At 38.8% G+C, this 19,563-nt stretch overlaps 1 protein-coding gene across 2 annotated transcripts in view; it reads left to right on the top strand.

Moving 5' to 3' along the window:
• The window catches only part of KCNIP4 (potassium voltage-gated channel interacting protein 4), a 244,023-nt gene that overhangs the window by 223,906 nt on the left and 554 nt on the right, over positions 1-19,563 (top strand). For both annotated transcript variants that reach the window (XM_055588138.1, XM_055588139.1), the window contains exons 4-7: positions 7,263-7,333; positions 15,694-15,801; positions 17,638-17,742; positions 18,400-18,462. In XM_055588138.1, coding sequence (XP_055444113.1) covers positions 7,263-7,333; positions 15,694-15,801; positions 17,638-17,742; positions 18,400-18,462 — 347 coding nt within the window. The remainder of the gene's footprint in view (positions 1-7,262; positions 7,334-15,693; positions 15,802-17,637; positions 17,743-18,399; positions 18,463-19,563) is intronic.

Genomic DNA, 19,563 nt, shown 5'->3' with positions numbered 1-19,563 from the left:
ACTGCTAGGTTAGAACCCAGATATTTCTGGAGTCTTATCTAGGTTTTCTGCTGCTCCTTTCTGCTCTTCCTCTCTCTTTCAGGAACTCTTCACTATCACCCCTCCCCCCGCATCTAAGAAAACCAATACCACTCTAGACATTATTTTAACTGGGAAGAAAACAAAGAGAGCATAAGGACAATGTGTACATATTAGAGATGAGTGAAGAGATACATCTGCCAGTGGAACTTATAGTCTCTCCTTTGATCACTCAGCAGGATGCCCAGCTCAAACTTGTCCTGCAACCTTCCATGTTTCCAGCCGTGTGTGAGGTGCTGATGATATAAGGGGAGTGAGACTGCCCCAAAGAATGGTAGAGCCTAGTGTAGCAGAGGGGCAGTGCCAGCATGAAAAATAAACGTGAAGTCGGGAGTTAACAACATAATATTATGAGAACACAATGTAGGCACAATTAGACCAGCTGAATGACAGGGAGGACATAAAAAAGATTCGATCCAGATAAACCGAACCTGAGCTGAAGGAGCCACCATTCATCAGGCATCTAATACATGTCTGGCCCTGGCATGTGTTACCCATCACCCTCCAACAACCCTAGCTACGATTCTCCCTTTCCATACACGTGGAAACCAAGGTGCACAGAAATCCGTCCATTTCCCAGTCATCATCTTTTTACTTCTTTCCCACTTAAAAGATTCAATATCATCTGATGCCAAAATAACTGCAGTGTTCTCCTAGGTAGTCTGTCAGATCCCACCCCTCTTTTCTACTCCCCCACCATGGTTTATTCTCACATGAGCCAGAGTTATCCCGGTAAAATGTAGATTGCCTCACTGCTCTGCCCAGAATCTCTCACCCATTCAGAGCAAAAGCCATAGTCACTGTCTCCTGTTCTTTCTCTGCCTCGTCCTTCACTGACCCTCCCTTTTGCTCACCTCATTCCAGCTTCCCTGGCCTGTTGCCTTTCCTCCAGCACACCAGTCCTTTTGCTGCCTGTGAGCTTTTTATTATTATTATTTAAAAAATTTTGGCTGCACTGCCCCAGCATATGGGATCTTATTCCCCACACACTCCAGAGATCAAACCTGTGCCCCCTGCAGTGCCCCCTAACCACTGGACCACCAGGGAAGTCCTGCCTCTGGGCCTTTGAATTCATTTTTCTCTCTGTCTGGAATCTCTCTTCTCCCAAACATCCATCTCAATATCTCATCACCTCTGCTTTCATTCAAATGCCACCTTCTCAGTGAGGCTTCTTCTGGCCACCCTGGCTTAAACCTCAACCCCTTAAACATCCCCCCATGCCCTTTTCCTGCTTTAGCTTTCTCTTTAGCACTCAAGAGCATCTAATAATGTATATTTTATTTATTTTTGCTGTTGCTTACTGTCTCTTTTTCCACTAGAATGTCATTTCCAAGGGAACGGAATTTTTTTGTCTATTTTGCTCACTGCTATATCCACAGGTCATGGAACACCGAGTGACAAGTAGTCACACTAATACTGCAAAAATGAGTGAATGTGTGGATGAGTGAATGACATCGGCCTCATCATGGGGTGATACCTGTAAAAGTGATTTTTAATGGATACAAACTTGAATATTAATTATTTCATACAAAAACTCGATTCACTTTTGGCTTTATGTATTTCAGTAGGTTGAAGACAATTTTGTGCATGGATTATCAAAACAGAAATTCTCCCTTAAGGTGGACTTTTCAAAGAATTAAATAAAAATTCTGAGAAAACAGTGACCCATTATTACATGAATTTGCATATGTCATGGGTGACAACTCCCCCAGCCCATCTTGTTACTAACTACCCAAAGACGGGTATTGGGTCTGATGCCAGGCTTGTAATGGGTCTATTGTCTGCATTAATAATGAATTTAGAATATCATTTGTTTAATACATATTTCTAAATTATTAAAAACCATGGAATTTTTTAAAAGAATGATGTTTACTATAAACTGTCTGCCAATGTATTTACAACCATTAATATCAAAGTCCTTAGCAAGAATGGAAATCTTTTAGCTATTTTTTGATTATCTCAAATGAAAGTTATTACATACTACAAATTGGATACAACTTCACATTAAAAATGTATCTTTATCTGAAAAATAACATTTCAACATTAGAGAACATCTACTTAAGCATAATAATTTGCAAGAGAGTCTTCTTACAAAGTCCAAAGGGATTTGCGGAAAAATCACTTTTGCTCTCTTAAAAATCCTTTGAATATTCATGTTAATTGAATGCATAAATCTAAAAGCATCCGGCATTACTGAAGAAAATGAAATATTTTGAAGAATGATGACTTGCAATTTTAAAAATTAATATCATGCATGCAAATTGTATCTTGCAGTGCCTCTAGAAAAGGGAAAATGTCCTAAGAAAGAATGTATTCTCTGGTGGCAGTCAAATCCCTGTTAGGACATCCTCACACTTGTGTGAAGTCGTTTATTTAGTTTGATGGCCTGAAAGCAACAGATGTCTCTCATTAGGAGTCGTAGCAATGATGGGACCATAAATCACAATGTCTCACCATTTCCTCCGGAAGAGACTTTGTCTTATTGCCAGAATCTCCTGCAATTTATACTGTGTCAGGCTCTTGAGTTTTCTCTACGGCTTAGCAGGATGGTTTACCAAGCACAACTTGTTTGGAGTTCTGGATATCAGCACAGCTGAACTGAACAGAGGCTTCCTGTTTGTAGGGGATAAAGTATGTCTCCTATAAAACAAGCCAAGAGGAAACCGCATTACCTATATCATTATAGCAGTATTTTCCAATGCCACCTACAGGGAAGCCTTAGCTTAGAAGCTCTTAAGGCATTTTTAAAGCTCATGAAACTTACAGTCTCCTGGTTTACCCCTGCTTGTGTTGTAGGAATTTTGCACTTACTTTGACTATATGAGGCACCTGATCAACAGTTATTGAAGGAATGAGTTGCAGTCAGAAAAATCTAAACAAATATTCATTGAACATCCACTGTGCGAGGCACTTGAGGCATTTAGATGAGTTTTGTGGACATAAAGATTTAAGTACTTTTTCCCAAATAACTGCATCCACCGAATACACTTCTATTTCCAGGAATTTTCAGGGTGATTTATAGAGGACATAGTGAGCAGAAACTACCACTCATGTAGTGAGTGAACCCGCCTTACTGCAGTCACAGTGCCGTGAATTGTATATCCAAATGCAATGAACTAATTCTGTATCTTGTGCATGAATTCAGGTGGGAGTAGGGGATGGTGGTGGGAAGAAAGAAATCAACCAGATTGATTTCAATCCACAGACCTGGAACATGATAACCAATTGCATTTGTTCAAATATTCTGAAATACATGTATCAGTGGCCTTTCCAATCAAGGATTTAGTTGATATTATCACTGTGGTCTGGGTACAATTGGGTTAAAGGTACTGGACTAAGTCAAGAGTCCTGAGTTTATGGATAGACTTTGCCAGCGCCAAGATGTGTGACTTAAATAGTTTATTTCTCTGGGCCTCAGGTTGTTCATTTACCAAATGTGGAACAGAAGAATCCCCAAGTTTTCTTTCTAGTCTAACATTCTTTTTTTTTTTTATTTTTGGTGGGGGGCGCGGGGGGCTGTGCCACATGACTTCCAGGATCTTAATTTCCCCCAGGGATTGAACCCAGTCCCTCAGCAGTGAAAGCCTGAAATCCTATCCAGTGGACCACCAGGGAATTCCCTAATAATCTTTATTTAAAAGAGTAAGTGTTGAAATGTCTTGATTTCATTACTGACTCTACCACTGGCTAACTAGGTGACCATAGCTACTATCCCTAACATTACCTACACCCATTTTCCACTTTTGTTAAATGTAGATAAATAGCTAAATGGTATGAAAGATCACTTCCTAGTCTAAGACTCCATAAATTTTGTCCCCATCTGTAAAATTTCAACATTTAATTTTCCGCTTCACAAGTAAAACTGTGAGAAACTGAACAAAGTCAGCATATGAAATTCAGTAACTGTTTTCATTGTTTGCAAAGAGTTGTGGTCAGAGGAGACATGTCAGGTCATACAGGAAGAACAAAGACCATTGTTACGTATTTTGAACCCCGAACTGTACTGAAATCTAGACTCCAGAATTCCAGTTACTCATCCTTTTAGCAGATGTTTGCTGAGTATTTAAGAAGAGCATAGTCAGATGAAATCAGACTGAGATCCTTTTGTGGACAGTTTCCTTTTTCTCTGCAGAATCCATTTCTATGCCCAGCAGACACTTCCAGTGCCTTAGCTCTAAAGCTAGTAGCATCATTCTCCTTTAAAAACTTTAACTATCTCCAAATGCCTGCTGAAGAAATTCAAGCTCTGTCAGAACCTCAATACTTGTCATGACATAATGATACTAGTCTTCACTGAACATGAAGTGTTAGTTGCTCAGTTGTGTCTGACTCTGCGACCCCATGGACTGGAGCTCACCAGGCTCATAATACAAGAGTGAGTAGCTATTCCCTCCTCCAGGGAATCTTCCTGACCCAGGGATTGAATTTGGGTCTCCTGCATTACAGGTAGATTCTTTACCATCTGAGTCACCAGGGAAGCCCCGAGCTTAAAGTTCCATTAAATTAGAAGTTCAGAACCTTTCACAATAGAGATTTCATACACACACACACACATAAAACAGGAACTTTTTCAAATGGAATATATTAAATCTGTAAAAAAAATGATCACATTTATTTGAGGTGGTTGAAATGAGAGTGACTTGTCTCTGAAAGGATAACAATGATAACTGATATTTAGTGAACATTTAACATTTGCCTAAGACTGTTCTAAGAACTTGCACGTAGTATCTCATTTAATGTCTTCATGATGACTCTATGATGTACACTTATCATTTTGTAGGTGAGGAAACTGAGTTACAGAGAGCTTAAACAATTTGCCATGGCCACATGATTAATGGTTGACCTGAGATTCAAATTCGGGCCATCTGAGAGATGATACCATCTCTCCACCTGGTATCTCCTATCTAGGCTGGAAAACTGGCTTCATTTCCAGGAAACTTGCCAAGATACATTTAGAGGAATAGGATGTCCTCTGAACCACATTAGGGCAAACCCTCAGAGTGTGGGTCCCATTGGTCAAGGTTTAAACTAAACAACCCCATCTAAAAAGAATGGTAATTATTATATGCCTATGTTATCTTGGTGTTTTAAATTTTAAAAAATTTCCAGTATTGTTTGTTCTGTGCCCTATATTCATGGTGAGTTCTGCTTGCTAAGGTAAAGGCATTTACCCTGTCTGTATAAAGTAACAAGATATCTGCTTAATGAGCTCATTTTAAAATAGGCAAAATCCCTTTTTTTTTCTCCTGAAGATAAGTTTAGCATTCCATCTGTCAACTCATTTCTCCATAGGGCACTATATAGTTCAAGAAGTCTATGAAAATATTGCTGAGAGCAAAACATGTTCGTGAAAAAAAAAAAAGAAGGCTGGCAATTCTTGATAATTCTAATGGAACTTCCCAACAATCACACTAAGTTGATTGCAATTAAAATCCTGGCTCCATACCCAAAAGGGTTTCTTCCTGCAACCTGTCAACACTAGATGGACATCCACTCTACTTACAGTCCTTTAATGTACTACTTAGGCCCAATTGTGGTGTCTGTTTGGTTCATTGAAAACATATTAATTCATATGTTTAAAGATAAGTGGTTCCTCATATTTTGGAGAAGGAAACGGCCACTCATCCCAATATTCTTTCCTGGAGAATCCCATGGACAAAGGAGCCTGGCCGGCTATAGTCCATGGGGTCGCAAGAGTCAGACGTGACTTAGCAACTAAACCACCATATCATATTTAAAGGTAAGAGATGAAAAACAATGTCACCATTATTTTGAGAAATTGAGTGTACCGTTTACCTCATGAAATACATGGCCTTCAAGAGAGTTAACCAGAGGGGGTGAAGCATTCAGGAAAAATAATGCCTACAAAAGCCATGGATGCCTGAAAGCTAGCAGAGGAGTCTGCACGACTTCTGACCTCCTTTATCTGGAGAGAGAAATTCTCTACTGCTTCTATGACTTAGTCTCTTGACAGCCTTCAAAAAGCAATTCATAAAGTAAAGGCGAACAGAAGTTTTGTTAAATCCCAATAAAAATAAAGGATAAAAGTTATAAAATAGAAATAGATGAGATTTTAAACAGAAGATAAAAGGCTAGAGCCAATGATCTAAAAGGTTACTATTTTTTAATATAAAAAAGGTTAAGATAAAAGGCTAAAACCCATGAGATGAAACATTTAAAATAATCACACAAATTTGATCAAGGGTCAAGCACAGAGGGACTTAAAAATGAAAACTGCACTAAGGAAAGAAAACAATAAGAAATATATATATAATACATTTCAAGTAAAAGGCAGAAAGTTCAGAGATTACGGAGACAAAGAAAAAAAGGGAAGAGGAAGGAAAAAAACTAGAGAGAAATAACATATAGAAGCAAACTCAGAGGAAGTGTTGGATTTCAGAGAACTTCAGCGTCTTTTAAGCAGCATCTTGTGACCCCAGGACAAGCAGTCTACCATTGCCCAGAGCCTCGATCCCACCCAGGACCCGGGCAAAGCAGGAGCACCCCAATACTTGCACCTGGGAACTTTAGGACCACACAATCCATTTCAGCATAGCCACAGAAACTTCCCAAATCACTCCTGTTTCCACTTCATCAGACAACCTTACTGGCTCTGGGCTAGCATGGTGTTTTGGTCAGAAGTGCTTAAGTGATGTTCCACTCTACTGCTAATGGACTTTGTGGCTTTGGGCAAGTTTTTCCACTTCTCTGAATCCCAGTATCCCTATCTGGGTTGTAAAATGGTGAACTAATAATTATACCACCAATAATAGCAATTCATCTGTGTCTCATTATTAGTATGTTATTATTTCACTTCTTTTAGAGATAGTCCCTGCCAAGCACTAGTCAATTTCTAGATTTGACTTGCTTAAGCCTCACACCCACCTAAGGTAACATTACTCATCCCAGTGTCAGTAGCATCATCCAAGACTCCTGTGTATTCAGAGAAATTCCATCCAGAAACTTAGAGATGCTTCTGTCACCAATGGTCTCTGTAGGTAATTCATGCCTCTGAACCTCAAATACAACCCTCTACTGAGACAGGATGGGCAGCTGGGAAGAAAGCAAAGAAACCACAAGTCAAAGTATATTCTCCTGAGTAGAAGAGGCTTGGACATGCTATCTAAATCTTTTGTAGAATATTGAAATGCTAACTTATCATTATTTTATTTCCAACATTTCAGACTCTACAACATATGCGCATTTTCTGTTCAATGCATTCGATACGGACCACAATGGAGCTGTAAGTTTTGAGGTAAGTCTTAAGTTTCTTGTGTGTGTGTGTGTGTGTGTGTGTGTGTTTTTAATAATGCTTTGACTTTGGATACACTGAAAGGGATTTAGTGCTGTTAGGGTGAAAATTTGAGTTTGGTGGTATAATTTTTGGGGCTTTTTGAGCCTTTTATTCCTTTATTATTGTTGTATTAAGAATACTCAACAAGAGTGGACATCTTTGTCTTGCTCCTAATACCGAGAGAAAGTTTTCCATTTTCTCCACTAAGTGTGATGTTAGCTGTGGCCTTTTCGTATATCGCCTTTATTATGTTGAGGTACTGTCCTTCTATTCCCAGTTTGTTGGCAGTATACATCTTGAAAGGATATTGAACTTGTCAAATGCTTTTTCTGCATCTATTGTGGTGATCATAAGATTTGTATCCTTAATTCTGTCAATGTGGAATATTATATTACTTGATTTTCATGTATAGATTCACCTTTCCATCCCCGGGGATAAATTCTACTTTGTCATGGAGTATGATCATTGTAATGTGCTCTTGGATTTGGTTTGCTAGTGTTTCACTGAGGACTTTTGCATCTGTGCATATCAGGAATATTGGCCTGTAATTTTCTTGTGAGTTTTTTTGTCTGGTTTTGGCACCAGGTAAGGCTGGCCTAATTTGGAAGTGTTTCTTCCACATCAACTTTTTGGAACAGTTAGTTTAAATATTTGGCAGAATTCACCAGTGAAGCCATCTGCTACTAGGCTTGTCTCTTTTGGGAGGTCTGTAATTACCGAATCAATTTCCTAGTTGTAGATCTGTTCATACTTTCTGTTTCTTCATGATTAGTCTTGGTAAGCTATCTAGGAATTTTATTAAAAGCTCTTAAATATCCTTTTATTTAAAAACTGGTAATCTAGTAAGTATATGTTTCTGAAAGTTCTGTGAGCTGCTCTAGCAAATTACTTGAGCCCAAGTAAAGGTTTGTTGGAAACTCCAATCTGTAGCCCATTGGTCAGAAGCATGGGTGACAACCTATTCTTGCAGTAGCATCTAAAGTTGGGGGCCAGGAAAGGGCTGTCATGTAGAATCTGGCTCTATCTCCAGGAAGAAAGTATCAGAAGTAAGTTGAACTGTAAGACATCTGGTGTTGGAGATTACTTGATTACGTCTGGTGTTGGAGTGAGGAAATCCCCACTCACACACTGGAATTGTATGCAGAATTGTTAGTATGTATCATGGGAACCAGATAATTTAGAAGGTATGCATTTTTTTTTAATTGGGAAGAGTGCATCTTGCACATGAACAGAAATTTCAGTGAGTGTCAAAATAAAGGAAAGCAGATGATGATGTGGAATCAACAAGAAAGGGTACTAGTGTGCTGTATCAGAGAATCCCTCCCATGGACCTGATGAACTAGGTCTGAAGGACAAGCAGGAGCTGCTAAAGAGGATAAGGGCTCAGGATGGGGAGCAGTGGGGAGTGAGGCAGAGGCCTGGGAATGGAGAGAAAACATTTGTTAGATCACCCAGAAGATGAAACGCAAAAGGGGGAGAGGGACAGGAGAGCTGGCTAAGGAGGCCAAGGGCAGATCTCCACACATCTGAGGCAGGATGCCAAGGAGGCTGAACTGCAGGAGGAAAGGAGCAAGATAAGAATTGAAGAATTTTCAGCAGGGAAGTTAAGGTATGTTCCTAGAAACAAAAAGTCCAATTAGCAGCTCTTTATCCCAAGAGTTGACAGGGGCTGATGTCAGCTGGGTCTACAGGGAAGGCATTGGAGAGGAGGTGACAAGCTCAGGAGGTATAAAAAGTAAACTGGTACACTAACATCTCAATACTTTGTGGCACCAGGATGACAAAAGGGGGCACAAACTCCTGAGAGGTCATTCAGTCAGTGGCCCCGGGGCTGAGTGAGCAAAGTACCTCCTCACTCACTAGGTGCTCGCACAGGTTGAGTGCTACTGAAATGACTCTTCTGGGCCAGGAAACTCAGTGAGTCATCTCACAATGTAACCAAGAAAAATCGCTGACAAAATAAGAGGAGAAGCTGGCGGTGGCTCAGTAAAGGTGTGGCCCAAGAAGCCAGCAGTGGTCCATGGGTTGACCCTAATGCAACAACAGCTATTAGTGAAGACATGAGTCTATCATAGGTACCCGTCCCCTGTCACATTTCTTCCACTTTGGCAGCCGATGATCACCTGTGACAATATCTTATTAGTGTTTGCTGCACTTTACCAACAAGATTAATTCCGGCATGGTCTTAGTTTAGCCATAACATAGAAATCAAATGTTCCAATTCACCTAATAAAATCTTTCATAGCTAGGGTATGGGTAAGGCAAAGACTGCTAGTGATTTCATTACTTAAAATTACTTACATATTAGAAATGTACCGTCAATTACTCACAGCACATTGTATCCAATTTCACATGTAAATTTAGTCTGGTGTTAATGATATGAGACCATGCCTAATGTTGCTATTATAATATTTATGTAATATTCATCATAGTAATTGTGATGAATGCTGATGATAATTTGGGAAATTAGTTGTAATGGCTATATACTTTAAGCATGTTGGTAAAAAAATGTCTTTTTAAAGAGAAACTAATGGATGAATTAATAAATGTTAAATCAAAATCAAATTTAAAACTAGGCTATTGTAGTTATTTTTCTAAATTGATTAGCTACGTGAAAAGTCTCTAGAAAGTAGAAATGATTAAGAAATGAACATATCTTGAGTAGCAGTAGATCCTGGGAGGTACAGCAGAAACCATCCTGATGCAAGGTAAAGGGAAATGGAAGTTTCCTACTTAGTTTGCTTAAACCCAAAAGGTGGAGTGGATAAAACAGGAGGGGCCCTGGATCCAGATATGACTGGAGCTAAAAATCCCTTTGCCATCAAGTGGTTGACACCCTGTGAGATCCTCTGAGCCTTAGTGTTCCTCTCTGTGAAACATCAGCAAACAAAGCTACTTCACAGGATAATAGAAGGATAACAAAGTGATGTCACTTAAGGGCTTGGCTGAGTGCCTGGCACCAAATAGGTGCTCAATATTTATTAGATATTAACCACAGCAGGTACTACAAAAAAGATTTTTTCCAATGAAGCCAGTTAACAATGACATTGGTCATCTTATTACTCTGTGATCTTATAATGAACACATTTAAGCACAGGCCAGATGATCGCTCTGTCTGCAATGCTGTGAGAGATAGTTCTGAATCTGATTATAAAACAAGTACTTATTTTGTGTCAGTCACTGTACTAACTATATGAAAATAACATTAAAAATAGTATTAATAATACCTACATACAATAAGACTAGCTGACTTATTTAGCACTCTTTCTCAGTCAGGCATTATGATGAATGAATTACTTCATAGGTATGATTATCGTCATTTTAGCAAATTAGGAAACAGATTCACAGAGAACTAAAGCAAGCTGCCCAAGGTCGCACAGCTAGAAAGTAGGAGAGTCAGGATTCAAACTCAAGCAGTCTGGCCCAGCATACATCTCTTAGCAATTGTGCTATCCTGCCAGTTCAGTTCAGTTCAGTCACTCAGTCGTGTCCGACTCTTTGTGACCCCACGGACTCAGCACACCAGGCCTCCCTGTCTATCACCAACTCCCGGAGCTCACTCAAACTCATGTCCATTGAGTCGGTGATGCCATCCAACCATCTCATCCTCTGTCGTCTCCTTCTCCTCCTGCCTTCAATCTTTCCCAGTGTCAGGGTCTTTTCCAATGAGTCGGTTCTTCACATCAGGTGGCCAAAGTATTGGAGTTTCAGCTTTAGCGTCAGTCCTTCCAGTGAATATTCAGGACTGATTTTCTTTAGAATGGACTGGTTGGATCTCCTTGCTGTCCAAGGGACTCTCAAGACTCTTTTCCAACACCACAGTTCAAAAACGTCAATTCTTTGGCACTCAATTTTCTTTATAGTCCAATTCTCACATCCATACATGATTGCTAGTAAAAACATAGCTTTGACTAGATGGACCTTTGTTGCAAAGTAATGTCTCTGATTTTTAACATGCTATCTAGGTTGGTCATAACTCTTTTTCCAAGGAGAAAGCATCTTTTAATTTCATGGCTGCAGTCACCATCTGCAGTGAGTTTTGGAGCCAAAAAATATAGTCTGTCACTGTTTCCAGTTTCCCCATCTATTTGCCATGAAGTGATGGGACCAGATGCCATGATCTTCGTTTTTTGAATGTTGTTTTAAGCCAGCTTTTTCACTCTTCTCTTTCACTTTCATCAAGAGGCTCTTTAGTTCCTCTTCACTTTCTGCCATAAGGGTGGTGTCATCTGCGTATCTGAGGTTATTGATAATTCTCCCAGCAATCTTGATTCCAGCTTGTTCTTCATCCAGCCGATCCAACAAGGCACATATAGATTCCCAGTCCCTCACCCAAATTCCTCAGAGCCAACTGAATTTGTCATTCAGAGTCTTGCAGATTTTAGACACCCACACTGTGTGCATATACTGTATATTATTAATGTCTCCTGCAGGATCTGCAGTATGCTATTATCAACTGTGTAACATTTGTACGTAAAACTATTTTTGTTCAGTTGCTAAGATATGTCTGACTCTTTGCAACCCCATGGACTGCAACATGCCAGCCATCTCCTGGAGTTTGCTCAAACTCATGTCCATTGAGTCAGTGATGCCATCCAACCATCTCATCCTCTGTCATCCCCTTCTCCTCCTCCCTTCAATCTTTTCCAGCATCAGAGTCTTTTCCAATGAGAAGACTCTTCGCATCAGGTGGCCAAAGTATTGGAGCGTCGGCTTCAGCATCAGTCCTTCCAATGAATATTCAGGGTTTATTTCTTTTAGGATTGACTGGTTAGATCTCCTTGCTGTCCAAGAGACTCTCAACAATAAATGTAGCAGAGAGTGCTATTGATCCAATGTCCATGCCTTCTGCTTTAAGATCACATGATCAGTCCATATTCCCAGCCTCTCCCCCTACCCAGATAGGTGGGGCCAAGACTGAATTTCAACCAACAGGAGACTGGTGGAAGTGACCACATCTTCTCTCTTCCCATCTGTGGAAACTGTGAGGTTACATATTTCGGTTTGCCTTGAAGCAAAGTAGAATCCTGGATCTCTGTTATGACTGCACAGAACAGAACACCATCCTCACTCATATTTCACTGCATGTGAGTGATAAATAAGCTTGTACTGTGTCAAGCTACTATGACTTGGAAATATTAAAATAGAATTTAATGTCTTTTGATTAATGTGACTGATAATAGCCGATTAATGATAGAGATAAATAGGTAAATAGACACTAGAATAGTTTCATGTCATTTCAGTTCAGATTTTGGCATTAAATGAGTTCTGGCACCAAAATTCACCACCACCCCTATCTTCCCAATAAAGGTTCTTCTTTTTCAGTTTATTAAAAAATATTGTTGGATGGGAGTGGTGAGTTGCAGATAAAAAAAATTAGGGCCTGTATTACTTGTCACATGTTAGAGATGAGGAGTTCCAGACTTAAGAGATTTTAAGTGACTTATCCAAAGTCATACAGTTAATGAATGGCAGAACCAGGATTGAACCCCAGCTTTACCTAAGGCTCTAAAACTTATGGTGAATATGACATCAACAAAGAGAAGTGAAGTAAAAGGCTGACAAATTCTAGACACTGATGTATAGAACAGTCTTTTGGACTCTGTGGGAGAGGGAGAGGGTGGGATGATTTGGGAGAATGGCATTGAAACATGTATAATATCATGTATGAAACGAGTCGCCAGTCCAGGTTCGATGCATGATACTGGATGCTTGGGGCTGGTGCACTGGGATGACCCAGAGGGATGGTATGGGGAGGGAGGAGGGAGGAGGGTTCAGGATGGGGAACACATGTATACCTGTGGTGGATTCATTTTGATATATGGCAAAACCAATACAATATTGTAAAGTTAAAAAATAAAATTAAATTAAAAAAAAAAAAAAAAAAGATGCCTACTTGACAGAAAATCAGCATAATAAAAAGAAAGAGATGACAAATCGGGAAACAATATGTGAAGATATATTCCAGACCAGGGATCATTTTACTAATATGTGAAGGGTTTCTATAAATCAAGACATTTCAAAAAAAATGCTCAAATTTGTTCATAGTAGAATGAATACAAATTTTAGTAACCTGAGACAGAAATATTAATCTACCAGATTGAGAAAGATCAGAACTGTGATCCATATACTATTGACAAGCTATAATATTCTTATGCATAGATTTTGAGAAGAGAATTGGAAGGGAAATTTGAAAATAAGTATATAAAATTTATCAATGTTCAAATCTTTTGACCGAGAGGTTCCACCTCTAGAAACTCATCCTGTAGACATACTTATTCAACATATATATATTATGTATATATAAAGTCACTCTATAGCTTTCTTTATAATAAGATTGGAAATCTTTAAATAATTCATCCATGGGATATTGGCTAAATAAACTATGATATATTCATATGTATGCAATGATGAAAAAGACAGGAATTATTTCCAAGTTTTATTGCTAAGTTTTTAAAACACACACACACACAAAGCAGCCTGTTACACTATCATTTTTGTAAAAGAAGAAGAAATAGATATTTAAATAAATATGCCTTATACTCATATATGCACAAAAATTCTTCAGAAGTAAACACAAGAAGATACTAATGTCAGTTGTCTAGAGGAAAGAAATAGGGTGGATGGGGTCCAGAATTGGGAGGAAGATTTTTCATGAAACATCTTATATATTTTTACATTTTTAATTAAATGAATGTCACTCATCTATTAACAAAAAAAAATTGTGAAGAAGTTGAGACAGGAAAACAACTACAAAATGTTGGAATGTAGAGCAAGAATACAGCTTTGCCCAGAGTCCACTCCTGGAATTCCCTTCTGCTCTTTCATTCCTACCTGACAGTGGATTGTCAATGCCATGTGAACTCAGAATCCACCATACTGTGATGTTAACCCTGCCAACTGAGCAACAAATATATATGAACTTGATAGAGTTAATCTGGATTGTCTGCAATTCAATCAAACCTGCCTAACCTTGATGTTGACTGAGGGTTCCATTTACTTGACAAATACATAGCCACTGTCCATGCCACTCAGTTACATGCAGCTTAATTCTTTTAATCCTCATAAAAATTTTTGAGAAGTTAGATACAGTAATCTCCATTCATGAAAACTGAGATAAAAGGATGTCAAGTGGTCTGAGAGAATAGAGTTATCAGGTGATACGGCTGAAATCTGAATTCAGGCTGCCTGGCTTCCAGTTCTGTTCTCTTAACCACTGTCCACAACTTGGTTTCTAAGTAAAGCTTCACTTGGCCCATATCTTAAGGACAACCTACATCTCTTGTTAGCAGATCTTTTCCATGGGAAGTGTGTTATGTTTGTGCTTGTATTTTAAAAGATACATTGTCATTAGATTCTTTTCAGTAAAAGAATATTATGCACTTGTAGTAGGAAGTAAGACCATTTAAACACTTGGCTTATGGGTCTTGCTTTTGGGTATCTGTTTTGACACAATCTCCAGTTGACTTAAGTCACAGTTTTCAATTAGAAAGTGAAAATGTTGGGCTTCCCTGGTGGCTCAGTGGTAAAGAATCTGCTGATGCAGGAGACACAGGATCGATCCCTGGTCCGAGAAGATCCCATATGCCCGTGAGCAACTAAGCCCGTGAGCCACACCTATTGAGCCTGTACTCTGCTGCTGCTGCTGCTAAGTCACTTCAGACGTGTCCGACTCTGTGCAACCCCACAGACGGCAGCCCACCAGGCTCCCCCATCCCTGGGAATCTCCAGGCAAGAATACTGGAGTGGGTTGCCATTTCCTTCTCCCATGCATGAAAGTGAAAAGTGAAAGTGAAGTCGCTCAGTCATGTCTGACTCTTAGCGACCCCATGGACTGCAGCCTACCAGGCTCCTCCATCCATGGGATTTTCCAGGCAAGAGTACTGGAGTGGGGTGCCATTGCCTTCTCTGGAGCCTGTGCTCTAGAGCCCAGGAACTGCGACTACTGAAGCCTGTGTGCCCTAGAGACACAACAAGAGAAGCCACCGCAATGAGAAGCCTGGGCACTGTAACAGGAGTAGCCCCCACTTGCCACTAACAGAGAAAAGCCTGTGCAACAAGGAAGACCTGGCACAATGAAAACACATACATAAATAAATACAATTATTTTTTTTTAAATGAAATGTTAAACCTAAGGAGTGTTTATGCCCACAAAGAATGCTGGGAAAAGATGATCAGGAATTCATGAACCATTTTGCTAAGTAAATGGTTCAAAATCCAGAGGTCTGAAAGCTTTACTTGTACCATTTGACAAAGAATTTTATTAGAGTTTGGTTTTTTTTAGAAATTCTATATCAAATTGTATTTGTATTTCTTTTTAGGATTTCATCAAAGGTCTTTCTATTTTGCTTCGGGGGACAGTACAAGAAAAACTCAACTGGGCGTTTAATTTGTATGACATAAATAAAGATGGCTACATCACTAAAGAAGTAAGAAATGCCTCATCGACACAGCTAGCCTTTGGACTATTTTCATTTTTTAACTTGAGATGCTAAATTTTTGCAATTATCATTCTAAAATCACTTTTTTAGGAATCTAACATATTTTCCGTGGTGGTGGAGAAACACTGATGAAAAATTTGGAATGGGTAGAAATAGCTTATTGTTAATCTCCAAAGTTATTATAAAACACAGAATGATTGCATCTTGATTTCTAATAGCATTTTAATAAATGCTGTACATGGAATAAAGAGAGTGGTTGGAATGAGACTGGAAGAAAATATACCCAAACCATGTTAGAATATTTGGCCTGTAACCTTTTTTTCTCCCATATAATATGGTCCACATGGGAACAGAGGTAATTTTAACATTGTGTGAATTATGTAGTGACCTGTATTATGTGGGAAATGAGCTGAGGCAATTGTAGGTTTCCAAGTACATTTCCAGGTGGGCTAATCTAAGAAGGCTCACAGACCAAATTAGGATGTGCATATCAAATGGCTGATTAAACTAATTCAAAACACAATGAGAAGTAAGTGGGGAAGGATGGGGTAAGATAACAAATTGAGGATGGAGTGAAGGTAGGTTGAAGGACCATATTACCTGAATCCTGGATATGATTCAATGTCTGCCTGTCCTTTCTCTCACTAGCTTTCCCCAGAGTTGTGTTTTGAGCATGAGGCTCCTCAAATAGAAGGTATCTTGGGACAAACATTAACTGGCTCTGTTGAAGATACAGGGACAAGTTCACCTGACCACAGTTATAATGTAACAATTAACCTGATCAATGTCCATGGGTTTTGTGTTTGTTGAGCAGACGACACATGGGGCCAGAATGGATCTCACAAATGGGTGGCTGAATTAAGACCTCATGAGTATTAAGTATTCAGGTACATTGAGCATGTCTCCTGGATATGTAGTGCCTCCTGTATGTTTGGTATACAATAAACATTTAGTACTCAGATGCCTCCAGGATATTAGGTATCTCTTGGTCTTTTAATCCCTTTCTATGTTTAACACAAACATGCTGTTCTTATCACTTACATCTTATACATCTCATGAATGCTATATTAAACAATCTTCCACTCAAACCATAGGGGTTCACCTGTGGGTTACAAACTACAAATTTTATCATTTAAAATGGAATTGAATACTGTCAAAAGTAAATGTATATTACATGCATATTATCGACTTAATCCAGACTCTTATGTGGAAACTTTGAAAACAAGTATGAACAATAAATCTGAATGTCTATGTTAACTAGATATTTTTTCACTAAGACTGGAAATCACAAATCAAAAATTAGACTTGGTTTTAATAAAAATTAAAGTTTCAAAGCATTTCCAGCATAATATTTTGACAAATCTACATGTGACTTTAAAGTCACAATAGGAAAAACACATGGAAATCCCTAATAGGCTCTGAGACTTATCAGTTTTAGTATAATTCTCATGATGTGGAATATATCTTATTCTCAATAAATAGAAATTGATAGTCAACATAAAATATATAATAAGCCTATAATGCAAAGATAGCTTGTGTGAAGTTGTATGGAAATCCAAATATTAAACCAGGGTGTTTTCTGATCATGTTAGATACACAGGAATTTACTTCATCTTGAAACCAAGATCAGACTTGAGTCTTACATTCTGATTCTGCTGCTTTTAAGGCATAAGGCTATTCCTCTGGGACAACCAAGATTTTTAATGAAGAATCAACGAAAAATTGAAACTTGGAAAACTGAGTAGGAATAATCTGTCAAGGCTTCTCAGAGTGGTTTCTTTTCACATCATTTGTGGCCTCATGTAACTGCCTTTTCCTTTTCAGGAAATGCTTGATATAATGAAAGCAATATATGATATGATGGGTAAATGTACATATCCTGTCCTCAAAGAAGATGCTCCCAGACAACATGTTGAAACATTTTTCCAGGTAGGAATGCAATAGAGAGGGAGTGAAATTAAGAGCAAATTTCCTGATGCTTGCAAAGCATCATGACGATTCAAAAGAATGTGAAGGAAAATAATTTTTTACTGAAAGTGACAAAACTATAGAATATTTACCATTCAACTATGGAATAGTACTGTTATTAATTTAGCAATTTTGGTTTTGAATTTATCATAATATTGATAATTCCACTTATTGAACTAATTCACCATATCCTCAACAGAACACTAAGTTAAGCAATTGCCATGTCTCATATGTCTTGGGGTGTTTGTTTTCACTCATTTCTCGTAAGACTCTATGAGCTTATTTATATTATCATTAGCCCCATGTTACAGATGAGACAATCAAGGTTCTGTAAGTTAAGTTGCCTGAACTCTGTGGTAGCTGGAGGGTGGGGTTTTCCTAGAACAGAGAGACTCTAGATCTGCACCACATTCTATTAAAAAGGCAACAGCCTAAAATCAGTCAGCCTCATATGAATTTTATCACCAAGAAGCTACTAGTTTGTGTTTTGAAGCAGTTCCTCCCCATAAAATAAGCAGCTGGGCTTTCTTTTCATCTGCTTCAGCTTGTTCAGTTCAGGTGTGAGGGTCCTGAGGGGTATGTCTGAGTCAAGTTTTCTGTTCTGTAATCCCCTAACAGAAAATGGACAAAAACAAAGACGGAGTCGTTACCATAGATGAATTCATCGAAAGCTGTCAAAAAGTAAGTAATGATAGTAAAGGAACTAGCCCTTTTGCTTTCGTAACAGCTGGACTGGGCACTATCAGCTAGCCACCACGAACTGAGCAAAGTGTAAAGGTCATATGCCTAAAATCACCACTTCTACACAGCTGAGATGCAACAAGCCCACCACTGTGGAAACAATCACCGATTTACACATTCTATTTGTCCACACACCCTGAGGCAGCCTATGAGGGAAGCCCTGGAGAGGTCAAGGTTGTACGAGTGTGCTTTTGCTCTTCAAATCCTTTAGAATATTCATCACTGAGGATAAAATATATGTGAGATTTGAATTGTTCTTTCCCCAGAACTATAATAGATCTTGTCTATCATATCCTCCAGAGATTTAGGATTCCAGTATGGCCAGCAGTGTATCACTGACCAACTTTATATCCAGTTTCTAATATAAACACCATTGCTTCAGTGTATGTGAACAAGATATGTCTTTGGCTTAACAAAATAGTCAGTCACAAAATTAAACAGCAGAAAATCCTCCCTGAGGAAAAGTCCATGTGGTTCTCCACCATCTGGTGGCAGACCACATTTAGCATACCTAGAATTATTTGACTTGGTAGGTGGGTAGAACAATTAAAGAGTTTTAAAAATAATTTTGGAGACAAAAAGTTTGCTGGTGTTTTACTCTTTCTCATTATTTTCAAACTGATATACTTTCCCTTTCCTGATGCCTGCTTGTTTTTCAATTCATATTTCAATGTCACGGTCTCTCTGAATTAACTTGGTGACATCAACCTGCTAATGGTGGTGTCGTTACCTGGCCTCCAGCAGTGGATGTCATCAGTTCTGCTACCACTTTCCATTACTATAAATGATCACAATCTCCAAGTACCCCATCATCTGTCCCCTTAAGTTTCAGAGGAATATACTAAACTTCAGATACTGGGCAATGGTTTCTTCCAAACAATCCTTTCCCTGGCATTGAGAGACCATTCATTTTTAAATGTTCCTAAAGGTCACACAGATTTATCTCTAACAGACTCAGGACAGGTGTAATTACTGCCAACCCATCTCCTAAATCCCAACTTCCAATCTTCATGAAGTTGACTCTTCGCTCACACATAAACC

This window comes from Bubalus kerabau, chromosome 7 (genome assembly GCF_029407905.1).
Source record: "Bubalus kerabau isolate K-KA32 ecotype Philippines breed swamp buffalo chromosome 7, PCC_UOA_SB_1v2, whole genome shotgun sequence".
Taxonomy (NCBI): domain Eukaryota; kingdom Metazoa; phylum Chordata; class Mammalia; order Artiodactyla; family Bovidae; genus Bubalus; species Bubalus kerabau.
The sequence above is the reverse complement of the archived record's forward strand: the minus strand, read 5'-3'. Positions and strand labels throughout refer to the sequence as shown.